This window comes from Lissotriton helveticus, chromosome 1_2 (genome assembly GCF_964261635.1).
Source record: "Lissotriton helveticus chromosome 1_2, aLisHel1.1, whole genome shotgun sequence".
Taxonomy (NCBI): Eukaryota; Metazoa; Chordata; class Amphibia; order Caudata; family Salamandridae; genus Lissotriton; species Lissotriton helveticus.
In genome coordinates, this window is record NC_136058.1 from 381,790 (window position 1) to 401,398 (window position 19,609).

Below are 19,609 nucleotides of genomic sequence, written 5' to 3' on the forward strand. Positions count from 1 at the left end.
TTAAAGAAGGATGCAGGGTGAAAGAGAGCAGCAGATCAGCACAGGAGAAGAGAACAGGGAGTTAAAGAGGAGGTGGGATGGAAGAGAGCAGCAGATCAGCACTGAGTGGTATTTGGAGTGTATGTTGCATTGAGTGCAGTGTAATTATGTTGTAAATAATGATGTGGCACTGAGTGGTATTGTGTGGAGTGTATGTTGCATTGAGGAGAGTGTAATTATATGGTGTAGTTATGTGGCACTCAGTGGTATTATATGAAGTGTATTTATGTTGCATTGAGTAGAGTAAGTATGTGGCGTGTAATTATGTGGTACTGAGTGGTATTATGTGGAGTGTATTTATGTTGCATTGAGCGCAGTGTAATTATGTGGCTTGTAATTATGTGGCACTGAGTGGTATTTGGAGTGTAAGTTGCATGGAGTGCAGTGTAATTATGTTGCAAATAATGATGTGGCACTGCGGCAGAATGGGTAATGCTGTTACACAGCTGAGCCCATGTACAGAGCCTGGGGCACAATAAGGTGGAATGAGGCACCGTAAGGAACAGTGAGGTGGAGTGAGGCGGAATGAGGCAGAGTGGGGGATGCTGTTTCACAGCTGACCTGGGTCCCTGGTCTCTGGGATGTCAGTCTTGCCAGGACGATTGCTCCATATGGACTTGGTCAAAGATGCAACATACCAAAATGTCTCTGGTTGGATACATATAAAAACTTATTGTTGATAAAACGTTCTGCAATGACGAACAGCACAGTTTCCCTGTGTTTTATTTGGGGCATGGGAAGGAGACCGGAAATTGTGAGAAGTTTGCAAACCGTGTATGGACGCTTTTTTAACAAAATATAATATAGGAAAGTGAAAGGGCGATGTTTATTTTGACTCAGACCGCGGGCGAGGCTTCTCCAGTCACTGATGCAGTTAAAACTCGCAGAGCGGAGTGGTTGAACACGAGAAAGCTCCTCATTCTTTGGCGTCCCACCTCACACGCTGCAACCCAATCCCCGGGAAGAAAAACAACAAAAGTCTGATTACTCGAGCCTTGGGTTCCCAAGTAGTGCAAAGCAGGCCTTCTAGCGCTTCAAAGTCTAGTCAACACTAGCCATACAATTATAAAAATAATAGCAAAATTAATAGCTTTGTCATTCACAATGCCAATAGCAAATGTGACACCTATAGTATTTGTAATGCAATATGTGTTGTATTTATGTGAGACTTGGATATATTGATATTACAAATAACAATGGCTTTTTTTAAAATAATAATAATAATACTTAAATAAAAGTTGTGTAGAGAGAGAGAGTGCGAGAGAGGTGTGTAGAGAGAGAGAGAGATAGTAAGAGTACGCGAGGTGTGTAGAGAGAGAAAGATATGCATATAGAGAGAGAGAGATGCATATAGAGAGAGAGAGGTGTGTAGAGAAAGAGAGAGAGAGAGGTGTGTGGAGAGAGAGTTAGAGAGAGCGATGTGTAGAGAGAGAGCTTGTGCTCTCCTGGCTCCTCGGGTCGGTTTAGTGTTAACACGTAATTGACAAACCCATCGTCAAGCAGGATGCCTCTGTCTATGTTGTTGCCCACTGGCGCCTGTTGTCTGTTTCAAGCAGAAGAGCTGGAGAAGGCGGATGCACATGCTGCTAAGGGAGAAGGGAGGGGGTACCCCCATAAGAATGGCTCTGTCTGCCTTGTCCCCAGTGGCGCCAGTTGTCGGTTCCAAAGTAACACTTGCTAATTAATAATTGTAGCAGAGAAAATGAAAAAAAACGACACAGATGTGTACCAACAGAGTGTAGAACCGGTATTTCTGTAACAAAATGCACAACCACGCAAATGTTTTTCCCTTCAGTAAATACTTAATGTAATAAAAGCGCTTGTTTTTTTAAAATTACCTTGCACCTCGCAAACAGAATTCCTTAATGCACGCGCTCTATATATTGTGGAACAAGCATACTAAGCCCTGTTGAGTTTTCAAACCACATGTAATATAATTGGGCATGTATGAAAATGAACTGTGCTTCCCTTGTGTACTTGTACACAAATGTAAAGGAGTAGTGCGAAATAATTCCAGGCTGTATCCTGAAAAGCGATCTTTACAGGTTATAGGTTGAATCCCTTCAATCTTGTACGTTTGTTTCGGTACGTTTGTTTCGCTACCAAGTGAAATGTTGGTGGTTTGCATGTAAGAAGGGATAGATGTTATATTTGTCTCAAAATACGTAGCAAAATAATTAGATGTATTAATTTAGTGTAAACTTTTAAAGCTTGTAGAGATTTCCCTGCATTGGGTTCTTCATTATGCGCCGTTAGTTATTGTCACACCTCTCGGTTTTAGTAAAAAAAAAAAAAATTTCATCCACCCCAGAGACTTAATTGCAATTAAATAAAACTTCTAAATTCACCGATGCACAGAGACATACAAACGCGCAAGCACAGATGAAAAAAAAACGTGCAAACACAGACCAGGCACACCTTTGGAAACCCATCCACTTGCAGCCGTATACACTGATGTATGCAACTACACATGCATGCAGCGACCAGCACATACAAACTTACACACGCACATAAATATACACACAAAAAAAGCATGCACAAACATATAGGGCATTAGCAATTTACACACACATAAACAAGCACACATATGCAGGCACTCCTACATACCTACACATATTCACACTCAAACACACATGCATGGAGGCATGCTCCCGCACATATACACGCACACGCTCTTGTCTGTGAAGCGACTTTAATGAAACATTTATTTTAATCCTTCAAAAAATGCAACATTTTAAAGTGCTAATACGGTGGCAGCATGTGGGAATGCCCTCTGTGTGGGAGTACACATACTAAACGTGGTTAGTGGGCATGTGAAGCGTACGCTGTGTGGGAGGCGGGTTCAAATAAAGGCATGGACACATGCTCCCGCACATATATACAAACACTCTCTTGTCTGTCATGCGACTTTAATTAAAAATTTATTTTAGCCCTTTAATAAATGCAAACTTTTACATTGCTAAGACGGTGGCAGTGGGTGGGCATGTCCTCTGTGGGGGAGTACACAAAGTAAACGGGGCAGTGGGCGGGTGGAAGCGTCAGATGTGTGGGAGGTGGGTGCAACTAAAGGCACTGAGGCATGCTCACGCACATATACACTCACACGCTCTCGTCTAAAATGCGTCTTTAAATAAATGTTTATTTTAAGACTTTATAATTTTAAGACTTTAAAATATTTAAACTTTGACAGTGCTAAAACGGTGGCAGCGGGTGTAAATGGCCTCTGTCTGGATGGACGCAGGGGCAGTGGGCGGGTGGAAGCGTCCGCTGTGTGGGAGGCGGGTGCAAGTAAAGACAGGGCAGCTGGTGGAAATAAAACTGCTAAAATGAAATGGAAGAAGGGAGTAGGTGCATGCGAGATGGTAGCGTCCGCTGTGTGGGAGGCGGGTGCAAGTAAAGACAGGGGAGCTGGTGGAAATAAAACAGCTAAAAGGAAATGGAAGAAGGGAGTAGGTGCACGCGAGATGGAAGCGTCCGCGGTGTGGGAGGCGGGTGCGAGTAAAGACGAGAGCTGCTAAAAGGGAAACTGCTGAGAGGGATTGGGATAAAGGAGGGGGTACATGCGAAACAAGACGGAGGGAAGAGAGGGGAGGGGGGAGGAGAAATGCGAGGGGCCAGAGCGGGTAAAATAAACAAGACGGAGGGAAGAGAGGGGAGGGGGGAGGAGAAATGCGACACGGCGGGAAGGGGCAGGCAGGATGACTCAGGGGAGGGGGCGGAGCGGGGCAGAGCGGCATGTGGGTGTGAAGAAGCCGGGCCTTTGAAGTGAAGCTAAGCTTCACTTCAAAGGTGTCGGAGGAATGCGGGCGGCTGTGCACGCGCTTTTAAGCTCAATGCACATGCGCATTGAGCTTAAAAGTCACGGGCACTGCAAGGAATCGCCACGATTCCTTGCAAGTTAGATAAAGAGTCGATGAGCCCCTATAGTCTCGCTTGCTCGATGCGCATCGACAGGCGAGACCTAAAAAAACGACCTGGATAAACTATTCACGGAAGGACCAAGGAACATTGAGAGGTTTGAACAAATAAGCGAATGAACGGTGAGTACACAAAATGTGCAGCAGCTCTCAAACTGTCAAAGTTGTCATGAGGGATCCAATGACATGAAAATGCTGGTCCAGATTCAGCTTCCCATTGAAATCCATGGCGCTGCTCGAATATTTGAGGTTTTTATGTTTCCCCCTAGTTGGGGAGTGGGGAGTAGGTTGACGTGATGCGATGGTAGTGAGTGTGTGTGGCCGGTGTCGGGTTCCCTCTTCTCCCATACGTCCCGCGCCTCTTTCGTGTGTTCGCCCCATGGAGGGCCCCGAGAAGGCCGCGCTCTGCTCACATACGCGGCGGCGGGGCCGGCTTCCTTCCCTTTCCTGGCCGTGAGTCACCGGTCCCGGACGGGCGGCGGCAGCCTGGGTCCGGAGCGGCCTCCCCTCCCGGCCTGCACCGCGGCCCCCGGCCGAGCCCGGGATGACGCGGAGGGTGGGCGCGCCCGAGCCCCGCCCAGCGCCCGCCCCCGGCCCGGCTCCGCCCGCCCCTCATTTCCCAGGCAAAGCGAGGGACCGGGCAGGAGACGGAGACAGGCCGGGAGCCGCGGAGTCTGAGCCAGCCACCGAGCCCCGCCGCGCACCCCTCCTCTCCGCAGCCATGAGCTGGGGCTCCGAGCTCTGGGTGAGTGAGCGCCGCCGCCCCGGGCAGGGGCGCCCACCTGCACAGGGCGCCAGTGGGCTCTGTAACCGCTGCCGGGGCCGCCTCCCCCCGGCCGCGCTCAGGTGTTGAGGCTTTTGTTTGTGGTCTGAGGCGCCGCAGGTAGAGGCGCCCCCGGGGGACCCCTAGACTTTGTCCGAGTGCATGAGCGGGCGGCAGAGGGCGCAGCCCCGGGCAGACGCTGACAGCCCCCCTCCCGGGCTCCCTACAAAGGGAAGCGGCGGCCCCTGCCTCCCTCCCGCTGCCCGGCTGGTTGGACCTGTGGGTGAGTCAGGGCTCGGTGGCCGTGTCCGGGTGGAAGCCCTCGCCCCGCTCCCTAGGGTGCATGGGGGCCATGCAGGGGCCCGGGGAGTCTGTGAGGGGGCAGAGACCGTCTCGGAGGAAGGGGAGAGCCGGGCAGCTCCAGGAGGAAGGGGACGGGACTGAAAACCGTAGAGTGCACAGGGGAGAATAGGAGCAGTCTACAAAGGAAGAGGGCTGCAAGGTGTGGGGGAGAGCCTCACTGAGAAGGGACAGTCTGGGGCTGTCTCTTGGACTCAACCCCGGGGGAGGTGGTAGCCTTGGGAGAAGTGAATAGAGAGCTACTCAGAAGTGGTGAAGAGACCCCGACAGAGCCGGCCCAGTGTGAGCGGCTGAGTACAGCCCCTAAGAAGTGCCGGAATGAAGAAAGAGGGTTCACACAGGGTGCAGAAATAAAAGTGAGCTAAGACTAAGTGACTGAGAGCCGAGGATAGTCTCACAGGGGGGCGTGGGACTGGCAGCTTTACTGGGTGGAAGACGCCGCCCCCTTCAGGGAGAAAGGAAGTTTCCTGGGAGATGACAGCTCGGGATGGAACACCCGGAAGAGACTGAGGCATGCCTCTGAGAAGGGTGGGGGTGGTTTAAAGGGGTAAAGGAAAGGTTTAGGGTGGAAATGTACAGACTTTTGAAGCCAGGGGGTAATGTGCAGACACAAGACGCAGTTAGGGTATATGGGGGGGGTGATTTGAAGCCATGTGGGTCAAAGGGGCAGGAAGAGGAAGACAACTTTAGGAAAGAGAGGGCACAATAAGTCTTGTTTGAATATATACCATCCATTATTATAGTTCGCCGGCAGGTGCAAAGTGACATAAGCCATAACTTCCTAAGTGCTAGAGGTACAGTGATGCAGAAGTGTCAATATTGGTGATTTATCTTGATGAAGAGAAGCACCATAGCGACCTAGATCATAGGTGCAGCTCTATTGGGAATGATTGAGTTACCAGAAATCGTTATTAAACCAAGCCCAATCCTTCACACTGTTAACCAATGAAGAGTGTACCGGCAGTGTTTGTGTACTAGAATACACAGACTAACTGTGGCACTAAGATTTTTTCACTGCAACCTAGTGTGCGATTTGATGCTGCATTCCATATAGCAGTTTGAGAAGTATCTGGATAACACCCCCCCAACCCAAAAGAGGTGCCGAATAAAGTGGCACCATTTTAAAATGCCCCTGAAGGATGCTATCCTATGTTCAGCACATGACGCTGGCATACATGTACCAGACCACCCAAAATGTCTTATCGAGCTGGGCCCTTCTTGCTAATAATGGCTACCCAAAGTCATTCACTCGAGGTTTCAGCTGCGGATTTCCATTTCTGGGTCTGAAAGGGTGAGAGTGATGCTCACCTCCTGAGTGGAAACAAAGAACAGTGCGAGCAGGCGGGTGGAAGCATTTATATCCACACAGGGAGTTCTTTTGGGTGGACGGGGTATTTATTGATCATATTTGTTTTGGTTACTGCTTCAAGTCTCAGCGCATAATGTGAGGGCAAAAGTTTGTCATTTTTATTATGAACTGAAATTGTATCAGAAATAACAGCAAGTCAAAATATTTTGTTGACATTTACTGCTTGTTAAGCCCTTGAAGTGTCTAAATATCACAAAACACGTGTTTGTTGTCCGTACACATTGATGGAATGAAATGAAAGATGGACTGAAAATGTAGCGCAGGGCTACTTTTTAAAATGGACTGATAATGTTTAGCGCAGGGCTACATTTTAAAGCTGTGTTCGCCAGCCAGAAGTCATCTATTCAAACAGTTGGATTTCTGAGCGGTCTACTTCAAGGAGCACGTACCTGGGCGAAGTTTGTGTTCTACACATCAATCTATACAATTGTTCTAAAAAATAAGGGCATTTGCTTATGGAAATTGTGTTTCTAGTGGCAGCAGCAATCGATTGGAATCTGTTCCTACACACTCCATGTAAAGCTTTATAATGTTTAGAAAGTTGCTCAGGATCTTTCATTTTCATAGGTAGAATTGTTTTCTTCACATAATGTTTCGTGTACAGTGTTACCTTTTGTCTTATTGGTAGGGACCTCATTGTATTGTCTGTAGCTCAATCAGCAGAGAGGGTTAGCTTACTTAATTTGTTCTCATAGCTGTTGGTTATGTTGTTGCCTCAGCAGCCCAAGAAGCTTTGCACACACTGTGCTAGATAAATGCAAATAAAACAAGAGTGCACAGCAGCACCATTTTAATAGTAATGGCCACAGAGTAGGATTCAGATACCGTGTAAGTACCCCAAGCTGCTGCACCATTGGATTTTGGGCAATGCTCAGGTGAGGATTTTCAAGTAGTGTACCAGTGGAAAAAAGACATGAATTAGCATCCCTGGGTGGTACATGCACCACTGTTGGGCAACTTCATTACACTTTTTTGAGGTCAGGTCCTGAGGTATGGCAGATATCCAACACCGCGCTTATCGTTAAAGAGCTCCAACTGGCTTTAGATTAACGTTGTTATTGTTAAGAGCTGATGAGTTGTGCTTTTTAATTGTAATCTATACTGTAGCCACTTTGCCTTGATGGCATGTAATCACTGCGGCAAGGCTGGTGTAAAGGGATATGTGACCTTCTTACTAAACTAATGTCAGATTTGAATATTTCAACCAAAAGGGTTTATCCTGTAGAGATTAAATGTAAAGATTTGAAGGATTACTTTCTTGGGCAGGTACATCGTATGCAATGGAGGTAGCATGGCAGGAGAGGGGATACATCTTCCTGCACTGTTGTGAACAGGCAGTGAACTCAGATACTTCAGCAGGAGAAAGGGATGCAGCTTATCAGCCCTGTTCTCCTGCATACTCCTGATGGAAATGTTTCTTAACATGACTCAGAAGGTATGCGGAGCAGTGCAACAAGCAACCCTTCCTGATTGATGCCCTGCCGTGTATTTGGGAATGCATTGCAGGGACACTTGGATACCAGAAGCGTGAAAGCAATATCAAACCAGACGCTGAAGGTTGTATGAGTGGACGGTTGAGGCCATCGGAGAACAGCAGAAAAGAGCTGAACTCTAGAACAAACCCTGCTTTTAAAGATTCCCATAAACCCAGGTGTAGTTCTTTAGGCTGTGGAGATGCTGTTTGGTAACTGCACCAATGGGAAAACAGTGCCACCAATGTCATTGCTCCCATGTGACACCTGGTGATCACTCAGGGCTGCCTTTCAGCTTACGCTTGGGTCTTGGGTTGTTAGTGCTGTAGTCATGGTTACCTGCTGTTTACATTTCTTCTGGCTTAACTTGCTTGATTTATTATTGCACATTTATTCATTAGAATGTACACAGTGGGTTATTGCTCCGCCCTGGCCAATATTTCCCTCTCAACACATGCCATTTGATGTTTGGTACACCATTTTGTACTCTAGGGAGTGTTTCTATTGAAATGCATGAGAAACTACATTACATCTGAAATGTAGTCTGTCACCAATGACACTGTTGGTCCCATTCAGTTGCTGATCGCCTTTACAGGTCTGTACAGAAGCAAGCCCATTTGTTTTTTCTCCTCCTTTGGCAAAGTCAGTTGGTCTGACTTTAGCACACTGAACAGTATTTGCACATGCAAACAGTATCTCTACATGCATGACATATGTGAAAACAACACATTCGCTTTGCCAGTGCTTGTTTTTACCATGTTGTTGTCGCTGTTGATATGGACCAATCATATGAAGATAAGTTTCCTCAGAATTTGAACGAGGATCCATAGAACGGACAGTTAGGGCGGCAGCAAGTACATGGTGGGTGTGATCCACTTAAAATCAGGAATATGCAGAAAAGCCCATTGGAGCCGGTGCGGACAGAAGTCACCCGATTACACCCCTCAGATTGAACATTCCATGCGTGTGAAAGGACGTTCTGAAGAGCTGTCGGTGTGCCGGACACCCGCTTTGCCTGCAGCCTTTCCGTCATTACACTAATGTTAGCTTGTACTCGAGGACAAATCGCGGCAGCGCGTCTAACGCAGTGACCCTCTCTCCCACCCGTCGCCGCGCATGCAAGCCATACAAGAAGGGATGGGCAGAGGGTAAGGTGAAGGGTGTGGAATTCTTCAAAAGAGTAAACGCATTCGAGTCAAATACCATCAACGCGCCACGCCACTTTAATGTTATTTCGGAGTCGTTATTTCCTGCTCCGAATGTATTTTTCTTGGGTGACCTGGGGCGATATTCACTAATGTCTAAGGAAATATTGACATTGCTGCTCCAGTGGAAGATGTAAGTGGGTGTACCCGTTTTACCATGCTCGAGACCTGGTGTGTCACTGCCTCCTATAAAATAATGTTCTTCTTTCTGTGCACAGGATTAGGACCGGCTTTACGGTGCTTGTGCAAGGTGCGACATCCTAATCATTTAATGCAGTTTGCATGCAGCTCTCTGATTACAGTTCGTAACAGTCACTGTTCTTTATTAGGGTTGTATTTTATAAGCGGAGGTGGCAAAAGGATCTCTGTGTCACAAGCAGTAATCCACTCAGCTATCCTCATAAATACATATCTGCACAGTGCGAGTTATTTTCAGCGTCATATTAACCCTCTCGGCTACTTTATGGCAAGTGAAAACTGCAACCAGAAAAAACTCTGCGGGCTCTCTCATTAATTACTCGAGGTATCTTGACATTTTTAATGCTGTCTGAAAACTGGACGGCCAAGGCCCTCTGCCGCAGGTGTTTTTAAATGATAAGTTATTGCTAAAAACAGCTCCCCCCCTCCCTAGGGCAGCGCCCAGTGCGGGCGCACCTGTCGCACTGCCTAAAGCCAGCCCTGCAGAGGTGCGCAAGCCTGTGCGTTTTAGCTTGTGCGCTACCCACTAACGGTAAACTGTTGGTAGCTGCCCATGCAAAATGTAAAAAATGTCTCAATAAAGTGTGCAATGGGTCGCCCTACAGTACCTGATACCTGCTGCAATGCTAATTGCGACGGGACATTTTTGCGCCCACGATTCACACCGAGGGTCTAAGGGAGCCTGCAAACCGTTGCTCTTGAACCGTGTATCATGGGTGAGGGGTGGCGGTGAGTGGGGTGGGGTGGGAGATTGTTTGCTTCGGTGGTCTGCAGATGTGCTGCCCACTCCTGGAGCGTTAATCCAAGGATTGGGATCTGCACATCCTTGGGTCCTCTCTGTTGTTCAGCACAGATTAATTGTTGTTAAAGTAAGTTAGAAATGGTGCTCTCTGTAAGTTGACTGCAGTCTAAATTGGCTATTCTAGATATGGTACGCATTTCCCTATTAGGTAGGACCACACACTGTTGCATTACAAGCTTTATCAATGGTGTGTGTGAATATATATATATATATATATATATATATATATATATATATATATATATATATATTCATCTAAGCATTCAATACTATGCTGCACTATTTGGTAGCCTGAATGCTTCAAAATACTCTTTATCTCTCCATTATCCCATTACCCCTCCTCATATTCCCTGGTTAGTACAATACATTTTTAGGGCTCGCCTGCTCATGCGCATAGCTGGCGAAGCTCTATAGTGGCTTATCCAGACTTTAACCACTGGCGATTCCTTGCACTGCATGTGCGCTTTTTAGGTCATTGCGCAAGCGCAAGCCCTAAAAAGCGCGTGCACAATGCCACCAGCCGCCTGCCTGCCTGCCTCGCATTACCACATCAAAGGCAGCCCAGCCTCCCTCCCACAAGCTTCTCAGCGTGCGCTCATCCCCTAATTATTCACGGCCGGCCGTACTTTCCATTTCTGCAGACTTGGTAAAACCCAGGAGTTTTGATGAAAGAATGACATCGGAGTGAATGTATCTATTATACGGCCTCTGCTCTCTCCCCCTCTTTTCCCCTCCCAGCCCCCACCTATGTCATCCTGTCACCCCTTCCCATGCGTCTGCTGCCTCCATGCCCCTCACTTCATCTGAATCCTGGACACGGCAGACACACAGAGATGAGGTTACGTTCCAGTTACTCAGTCTGTTTCTGCTTGTTCAGTTTCTTGCCTTCCGTTCTGTCATTGCGCACACTGTCCACACTTTTCGGGATTCTTCCCGGTACCTTGTGTTCTTAATGTTCGGAGTGATCTAAATACAAACCCAAGGTTGGCTCAGGTGACACGCATGGGGCCATTTGGTGAATATTTTATTTCACAGAACTCCCTCAATGAGCTGCTTCCGACATCCATCATTCAACATCCACCCATGCATCGTTTCACCCAAGCATTTACCCACCCATTCACACTTTCATCCATCTACGTGTGTTGCCGGAACATAGACCATGGAGGAACTATTCCCCCCCTAGCCCCTGTGCTTGGTATCTGCTTCAGCGTCAAACGTTCAAAACAATACCTTTATTACATGTATTTGCTCTTTTCATAGCTGCAGGACTTGGTTCGGACGCGGTTTTATTAACTGAATGTTTTTCTCGACTCATGTCACTCTTCCACTGTGGATAAAGTGCAGAGAGTCGGCCCGGGAACCTGCACAGCTCGTTAACGGAAGGGTTTCACTTCGTTGTGACATTCCCATAGTTCAGCAAACTTAACGTGACATCTAGAGAGGTGCAGCGTCACCAGCTCTGCAAAGCGCCTCTTATTATAAATTGTATCTGAAATTATCCAGTTTCTTTAAATCCACCCATTCACACTTTCATCCATCTCCGTGTGCTGCCACTCCTACCCATCCACCCTCGCATGCAGGAACGCCCATCCAACCATATATTCATCCAAGTATACACCTATCAACTATAAACGTACCCATGCATCCATTCACCCACCCATTCACACTTGCATCCATCCATGTGTGCAGCTACCCCTACCCACCAACCCACCGCTGCATGCAGGCACGCCCATCCATACATAAATTTATCCATGCATCCACAGCATTAATACTATGTGCTTGTCCTCATACAACTGTCGTTTGTCACCATATGTATGTATGAGTGTGTGTGTGTGTGTGCATACTATTGCCTTTGACTAAAATAAGCTGGTCCTATTGGCTTTTCAATGCTTGTTTTATACAACACATTTGCCTTAAAGCTCTCAGAAGAGCATAGATTCAGTTTAGAATGAGATACAGCCTCGTCATTCATATTCTTTGCCTTCACGAATTTAATAAAACCTTCATGAACAATAGAAAGACGAAGTCAGCAATATTCACTCGTTTAAAGTTCCTTAAGGGTTCACCCTGAACCAAGGAGTAGAAACAGCACAACTCACTTCGCTGTACGCTCCGTGCTGCAAAGCCCACGGCCCCCCTTCCCTCCGACAAACTTTAAGAAATTTAGGAATGCTGCTGATTTCATCTGTCGTTAAGAGCCCGCAGCGTCTCAGAACCAGCTTGCTTTTTTTTTTGTCATGCCATAAGTATGCGCTATATCCACATCCTCCACCACCGCATCCACATCCACCATCACCTCCACATCCACCGCCACATCCACCACCACCACCCCATCCACCACCACCACATCCACCGCATCCACCGCCACCGCATCCACCACCACCGCATCCACCACCACCGCATCCACCACCACACCCACCACCACCACCGCATCCACCACCGCATCCACCACCGCATCCACCACCGCATCCACCACCGCATCCACCACCGCATCCACCACCTCATCCACCACCTCATCCACCACCTCATCCACCACCTCATCCACCACCTCATCCACCACCTCATCCACCACCTCATCCACCACCTCATCCACCACCACATCCACCACCACATCCACCACATTCACCACCACATCCACCATCACCACCACCACCACCACCACATCCACCATATCCCCCAGATCCACCACCACCACATCTATATGTGTGTGGCTCTGTGTGTGTGTAGGTGCAAATGCAATGTTCTTGGATTTTTGTCACAATAAAATACACTGAACATAATCTTCACAAAAGTTATTTACAAACGTTTAAGCTATTGCCATTATAAATTACAATAACTTTTATTTAAATATTAATTATTTACAAAATGAAAAGCCATTGTTATTTGTAATATCAATACATCTAAGTCACGTAAATACAACACACATTGCATTACATCTAAGTCACGTAAATACAACACACATTGCATTACAAATACTATAGGTGTCACATTTGCGAAAGTTAAAACTATTGACATTGTAACTGACAAAGCTATTAATTTTGCTATTTTCAAAACCAACACATAAATAAAAAAAGTGTCATTTACAATACCAATCGCTCAAACTTTCCTAATGCGAGACCTATTGCATTTCCAATGCTTGTTCTTTCTGTTCATGGTGGTGTGAGGTTGCCAGACGGGTGATGTGACCCATTGCATTGTTGGTGCTTTAACTTAGCCGAATTCCCTTGCTTAATTTCTTGCCTTGTGTGTCTTGCTTCTTTGTGGTAATAAATAGCGATAATATTTTGTGATATACCAAAAATATAAATATAGAAATGCTTCAAGCTGTGCGGTTAGCAGCTCGATACTCTTAAAGTATCAGAGGTTGAGGTCGAAGTTCTCCCCAATTAAGCTCCCATAGACTGGTTCTATTTAAAGTATCTATTTCTTACGTAAGTTATACGTAGGTTAATATTAAGGTAACTGTGTAGTGGTTGAGTACCCCTCCAAATGTGTAGTTCCCAGTGCTTCAGCTAGTGTCAAAAGTAGGCAGCTGACTTGCTGCTGGTAGTAAGGTAGTGAGAGCTGCATGAGCAAGACGATTGATGCCCCCATCCTCAATAATGTGATCATGGTGTTTACTGACTTCGCCCTCTCGCGAGTGTAAACTTTGTACTCGGGTCTGAGAGATACTTGTAACGAAATACTGTCTCAATTGTTGTTTAGTAGTCCCTTTATTTTCTTACATTAAATCTGGTTTGTGAAATTAAAAACATTTGTGAACCAGTTAAACGTCTCTCAGGGGCTTTGCGGTGAATTTCCTAACACACTTTTGAAAATCATTTTATGAGTAGTAATTTATTTTCTAACTATAAATATATACATTTATAAACACTGCAACCTAACTATTTTATTTAACGGGGAGGCAGTAAATGTACAGAGGGAAGATATAATCTGTATTTTACCCAAAATGCATTTCAATTTTTCCTTTAATTCTATTGTAATAACTTATTATGTTTTCAGATATTTTGCGTAGGCACAGCAGGCAAGCAAAATATTCTATTTTAACAAAAATACATTTTGTAAAGTTCAGTAGGCAGGCTGTTGGCTTTACAGATAGTGTTCCATTTTTAGAGCTCAGATCCCCCAAAGGCATCCTTCCACCCCATGCTTAGGCCAGTCCCACCCATGGAAACATACATCAGTACTTTAGCCATAGCAAAGCAGAATAAAATTAGAGGTAAGATGCACCTTTCAGTTTCATAACTTCTGCTAGGTGGGCAAAGTCTGAGCAGAGCAATGCTTATATTCAGACATTGGGCCTTCAAAGGGACCATCCACTTTAGAGAAAAACAACGGTCTCTTTACGCACTCTTGTATTCCTAATGATCACCTACAATAAGCATTCTGCGGTGTTCTTTTGTTTGGGTTTTGAGACTTACTGTGACATCATCCGCCCAATGTCCTCTTCTGGAGCAAGTATGTCAGAGGCCAGTGAGTGGGGAAGTAGTGTAGACGCATACATGGAGCGTTCCTCAAACAACTCCTCAGATAATCATACTAACCATAGACACTGAAAATATTACTTCGTGTCGCGGATATTACCCAAGATACAAACCTTTTTGAAAAGCTCAGGAGTTTGTTTGTTTCTTCCTTTGTACACCTCCAGTTGAAGGACTGTTCTTACAGATACATTCTTAAAGGGCAAAAGTGTTACTCAGAGCGACTGGGAAATTTGTGGCATAGACTGATTTTTTTTGTTCTCACTGTAAAAGCATTCAAGTGTGAGGGATAAAGCTTCATGGTAGGAAGTTTTGTCTGCTTGACATTTTCTTTCAAATGTTTAACATTTGCATAGCCAGGAAATGTTATGGTGAAAATTTTTTTTTGAAGCGCTACAATGTGACTTATGTAAGAGTGGAATTACTGCTCTCCCTGCCTGGGTATGTGCCTCCTGGGTTTCTGATGTGATCAGACTCTGGGCACTGTTTCTTGTGCAGTTCAGTATATTCCCAATGTGTAGTCACCGGCAGTGAATGGAGATCTCTAAAAGTTTTGCAAATGTATGTATTAATTTTCTTCAGGCACAAAATAACATTAAGGCGAAAGACATTTTCCCGTAGTTTTGGACTTGCAACTCGGTATAGAAGAATTCAGCACTTGCGATCTGGCTGCATCGTGCTGCAGTTATTGAGTGACGTATTTGTTTTATCCATGAAGCCGGTGCGCAGCATCGGCGGGCTTCTAACCGGTGGCCTCTGGCGTCCCTGCAGAAGGAAACAGTGGTCCTTGTAGTTTCCGCAAATGAGCACCATTAAGAAGCAAACACCGGAGCACAGCGTTCCCCGGCAATGTCAAACACTGTGGAGTGCAGTCTTGGCAATGGCGCGAGACTACCTAATGAAATGACGAGGACCGCATCCGGCCTTAAGGGGGTTTGACTTTAGAGAGTGTAAACAGAACAGTGCCGGTTCCTGCCAAGAGCTTTAATATTTAATGTAGTCAGTCAATGTCGATAGCTTTCCAACTAAAAGGATTGAAGTCTCTCGGTATTTAAAAATGTCTGCTCTTTCGCACGTCCTTGGGCGCAAAGACCAAAACAATAAGGGCTGTGGCTTGTGCATCGCGCTTATCCTTTCTCTCTTCAGCGCGTGCACGCTCCGCCCTGCTGCACGTTACTTTAGTTACTCTTCTGTCTCTATGGATTACCTTGAAGTTACTGCAGGGCCCTCCCATCCGCTCGGAAAACGCACTTGGGGTTCTCCCGCCGCTGCTGAGGCCGGAGCCCGGTGCGCAGGTGCATTCCTCCTCCCAGAGCGCTCCTCCAGCAGACGTCAACACATCTTTGTAAATATGCTCTCTACATTGTGGCATCTGTTCGGATATCAAGGTCGTTTTCTGTACAGCTAGTATTAATTGTATTTATTTGTGGAGAACCCTCCTTATTTTTTGTTTGTGCATTGCTGCAGTTATTCACCGCACTGACGTATCAGTGTTCTGTTATGCTTGTTTAGGCGGGAAAGAGCCATTTGATATTTGCAAAGTATTTTCTGGAGGTACGCCTACTTTGACGTTTGACAGGGGACACAGCAAAATAGACGTACCACCTCTGACACAGTCAGGTTTTTTTTTAAACTAGAATTTTTTTGCTATATTTTTTTATATTAAACTTGAACAATGTGGACGGACCCACTATGTGTTCGCAGTTAGATCACTGCATGTAGTGTGAACAAGGACCCATTAGGTGTTCTTAAAAGACCCCTCACACACCAACCGGTTTGGTGTCATGCTTCATCATTGGGGTCCCAACCAGGCGGCCGAATGCCTCCTGGTTGTGCTGCAACGCCTGATGACAGCGGAGCAGGTGTTGTGCAGTGAATTTTTAGCAGTTAAAAATCTCTCTGAGAATCCTAGCCTCTAACTTTAATAATGGCAGCTCAGGATATGGTTAAAAAATATGTGTAGTGCAACTATTCAGCAGTTATTACCGTAAGTTGACTATATGTGGCGGTCTACATGTTTAGGCCCATTAAAAAAGTGGAAGGGCTTTCTTCAGGACCAGATAAGTGAATGGTGAGTGGCAAAGATGAAGGGTGCCACATGTAACCAGTTGTGATACCTACACACACGCTAATGTGTGTGGTGTAAGTGTTGGCGTACTCACTGACACTTGAAAATACAATGTATGGGGATATTAGGCAGAATATCGGAGCGAGGGTTGATCGTCCAAGAATCCGATTTGGTCTTGGAGGTCTCTCCGCTGCAAACCTGACTCGGTCCCTCGAAGTCCCAGCTGGTCAATCGCTCAAAACCAACCTATTTTTTAATATTGACACCTGAAATCGTTTTTGTTTCATATCACTCAGAAGATACACAAAGATATACAGATATAAAGACCTACAAAGAACATAATCTGTTTATTTGCAGTTTGATTTTAAGTGGTGTAATTCTAAACTAGCATTCATGTTTTATTTAGAAATCGTCATAGGAGTGACACCACTGCAGAATCATTGTCAATTTAAAAGGAAGATTTAAGGTTCTAGTGAAGAGTTACATTTCAGCTGACAATCGGTGGTTCCTCAGAAAAATCTTTAGTACACCTACCTTCTGTAAAGCAAAGATCTAACTTGGGATCATGCATAATCTGTTTCGCACTGAGGTAACTGAAATATTTTATTAGTAGTTTTAACTTTAGAAGTCTGATATCTTTCTTTTGAGATAAAGGAGATGGGTAAAACTGTAAAGCAAAGATATATGGGGGTTGATTCTATTCTTATTGATTATACTTTTTAGGTCTAACATTATTTCAGAGAAAAACAAGCTTGCGGAACTTCACAGGTGTGTCTTTTTTATTTTTTTGCATGAGTAAAGTTTGGAAAGTCTGCTTTTAGAGGTTATTTCTTATTTTATTTATATTTTTTGTATAATTTCAGACTAATCTCCCAGAACCAGATGGCATTGCACCATACAGTACATTAACAGTAGTATAGCCAGCGTGTCCGGAGACATGATGCAAGTGAAGAAAATTGGCCGCTCCATTTGCGTTCGATAGTAAGAGTCCCACAAAGGGGGCGCAGTGAGACTCCGGGCTCCCGTGCCACTGTACTTGCTACACTAATGACTGCTGTTCCCCTACTTGCCATACATTTTCAGCAAATGCGGACTTCCCCAATGGTGTGAGAAAAAAGGGACATGGAAGCTTAACTTGAGGGAAGTTTGAATAATGATATGAACGCCTTAGGACTTCAATTAGCAGTGAAATTATATATGTAGTGTGTTATCTCACTCGCCTGTGATCAGCTGTACATTAGAAGTACTCCTGATGCCCCAAAGAGCAAATTCAATATCATGAGAGCTGTTAAAACTGTAATCTAAACACCTGACTGGAACCTGGCTAAAGTGCATAACAGTAATAGGAGATCTTTTCCAGGACGGTCAGCTCATGTCCTTCTCAGCTCTACTGGAACAATTTGGCCTCCCTGGGGGTCAGTTTCTTACATATGGTCTTTTATGTCCCATCATGGTGGGACAACTAGGTGGTGGGTGAATGAAAACCTGCTATCCCCAACTAATAAATATCCGCAAGAGACACCCGTGAGGATGAATTTGACCAAGACTATCTTGGTGGTAGAAATTCTACTGTATTCTTAGAAGATTTACTGCAATGCTAATTTATAGCTCATACAGTTTTTAATTCTATACAGGCCTCACCTTTCTTCCAAATGGATTCACAGAAGGCCCGGTACATACGCCCGTTCACGCTGGTAGACATGCCGTGGCATTGCTCCCGTTTGAGGTTGTACTGGGCTGAGGTGACACAGAGGATATCAACAATCACAGTCCTGCAAAAGGTGGATACGTGGGCGGTTGGGGCCCTAGGCATTTACAAATGGTCCAAAAACATAAAACCGCCACGCAGTTCCTCGATCTAGCCCTCATTCTTGCAAAACACACCAGTACTATGAAGTGGAAAAAAAACAGCTTCTGCCATCTAGTGAGGTCTGGTGGAAGGCTTTGGATTTGTGGGTGAAGCTGTAGCTGTACACAAGGAAGAGGCTATGAGCCACAAAAAGGGAAGGGCTTGTATCCAAGTTCTCGTAAACATACATTGGGCCTACCTTCTTACGCCCCCTCTATCTCCTACCCCCACATTATTAGACAAGCTGGCTAAAACTGAAACCCAGAGTCACACCCCCTGCCGCCACCTCCCCAACAGGCCCTTCTATTTGAATAATGTTTTTAACACCTTGATATACAATTCACTGGTGCATGCCTTTTATCCATAACTCTTGGCTCTAAACTTCTACTTGGTACTCCTTTGACAGTCACTCCCTCTACCTGCCCAGTTTACAATAGTTCTAGCCTGCCATCACATAGGCTTACAGTCCTACATACATAAAAGTGTTGACCCCTTACAGGTTATGTACTTGCTTGATATGCACTTGTCTCCGTCTCCCAGATGATGTTCCAATGTATGTATATGGTGCTATCTTGTGTTCTGTCGGAGGTGCCTTCTCTCTCATGTAATTTCACAAGTCATTGTTTGTATTGACTGCCGTAATCTTTTAAACCATAAATATTGAAATCCTTTAAAACATGTTGTGGTGATGTGACTGGCTTCGGTTTCCTGGGAGTAATTTAAATGCACCCAAACAGAGGAGGCAATCAATGGGAGGGGAACGATGGAGTTGAGAGAGATGGTCTAGCCTCCTACTCAAGTTGACACAAGGGAAGGTGAACATTTGGATTGGCTGTTGAAAACTAGGTTATGTTATATGCATTTTTGTAAAAACCGGTCTGCCATCATCAAGTTTATGTCAAATAAAAAGAAACAACTATAAACACAAAGTAGAATCATAGAACAGACTCCATAAAAAAACAGCCCTGAAAAATTCTTCATCAGAAGAATAAGATGAAAAGAGGTGTGAATATATCCAGGACATTCCTTTTCTTTTTGCCCCAAGTCTCCCCAGCCCCAACATAATCGGCCCCTTTTTCTTCAATA

The 19,609-nt window shown here is 45.3% G+C and overlaps 1 protein-coding gene across 2 annotated transcripts in view; it reads left to right on the forward strand.

Moving 5' to 3' along the window:
- The first annotated feature begins 4,553 nt into the window (after positions 1 to 4,553).
- The window catches only part of FNBP1L (formin binding protein 1 like), a 688,366-nt gene continuing 673,310 nt past the window's right edge, over positions 4,554 to 19,609 (forward strand). The window contains exon 1 of one of the 2 annotated variants that reach the window (XM_078668213.1): positions 4,554 to 4,701. In XM_078668213.1, the coding sequence (XP_078524339.1) occupies positions 4,678 to 4,701 (24 nt within the window). In that variant the 5' untranslated portion in view covers positions 4,554 to 4,677. The remainder of the gene's footprint in view (positions 4,702 to 19,609) is intronic. The other variant, XM_078668214.1, reaches the window with a different exon arrangement.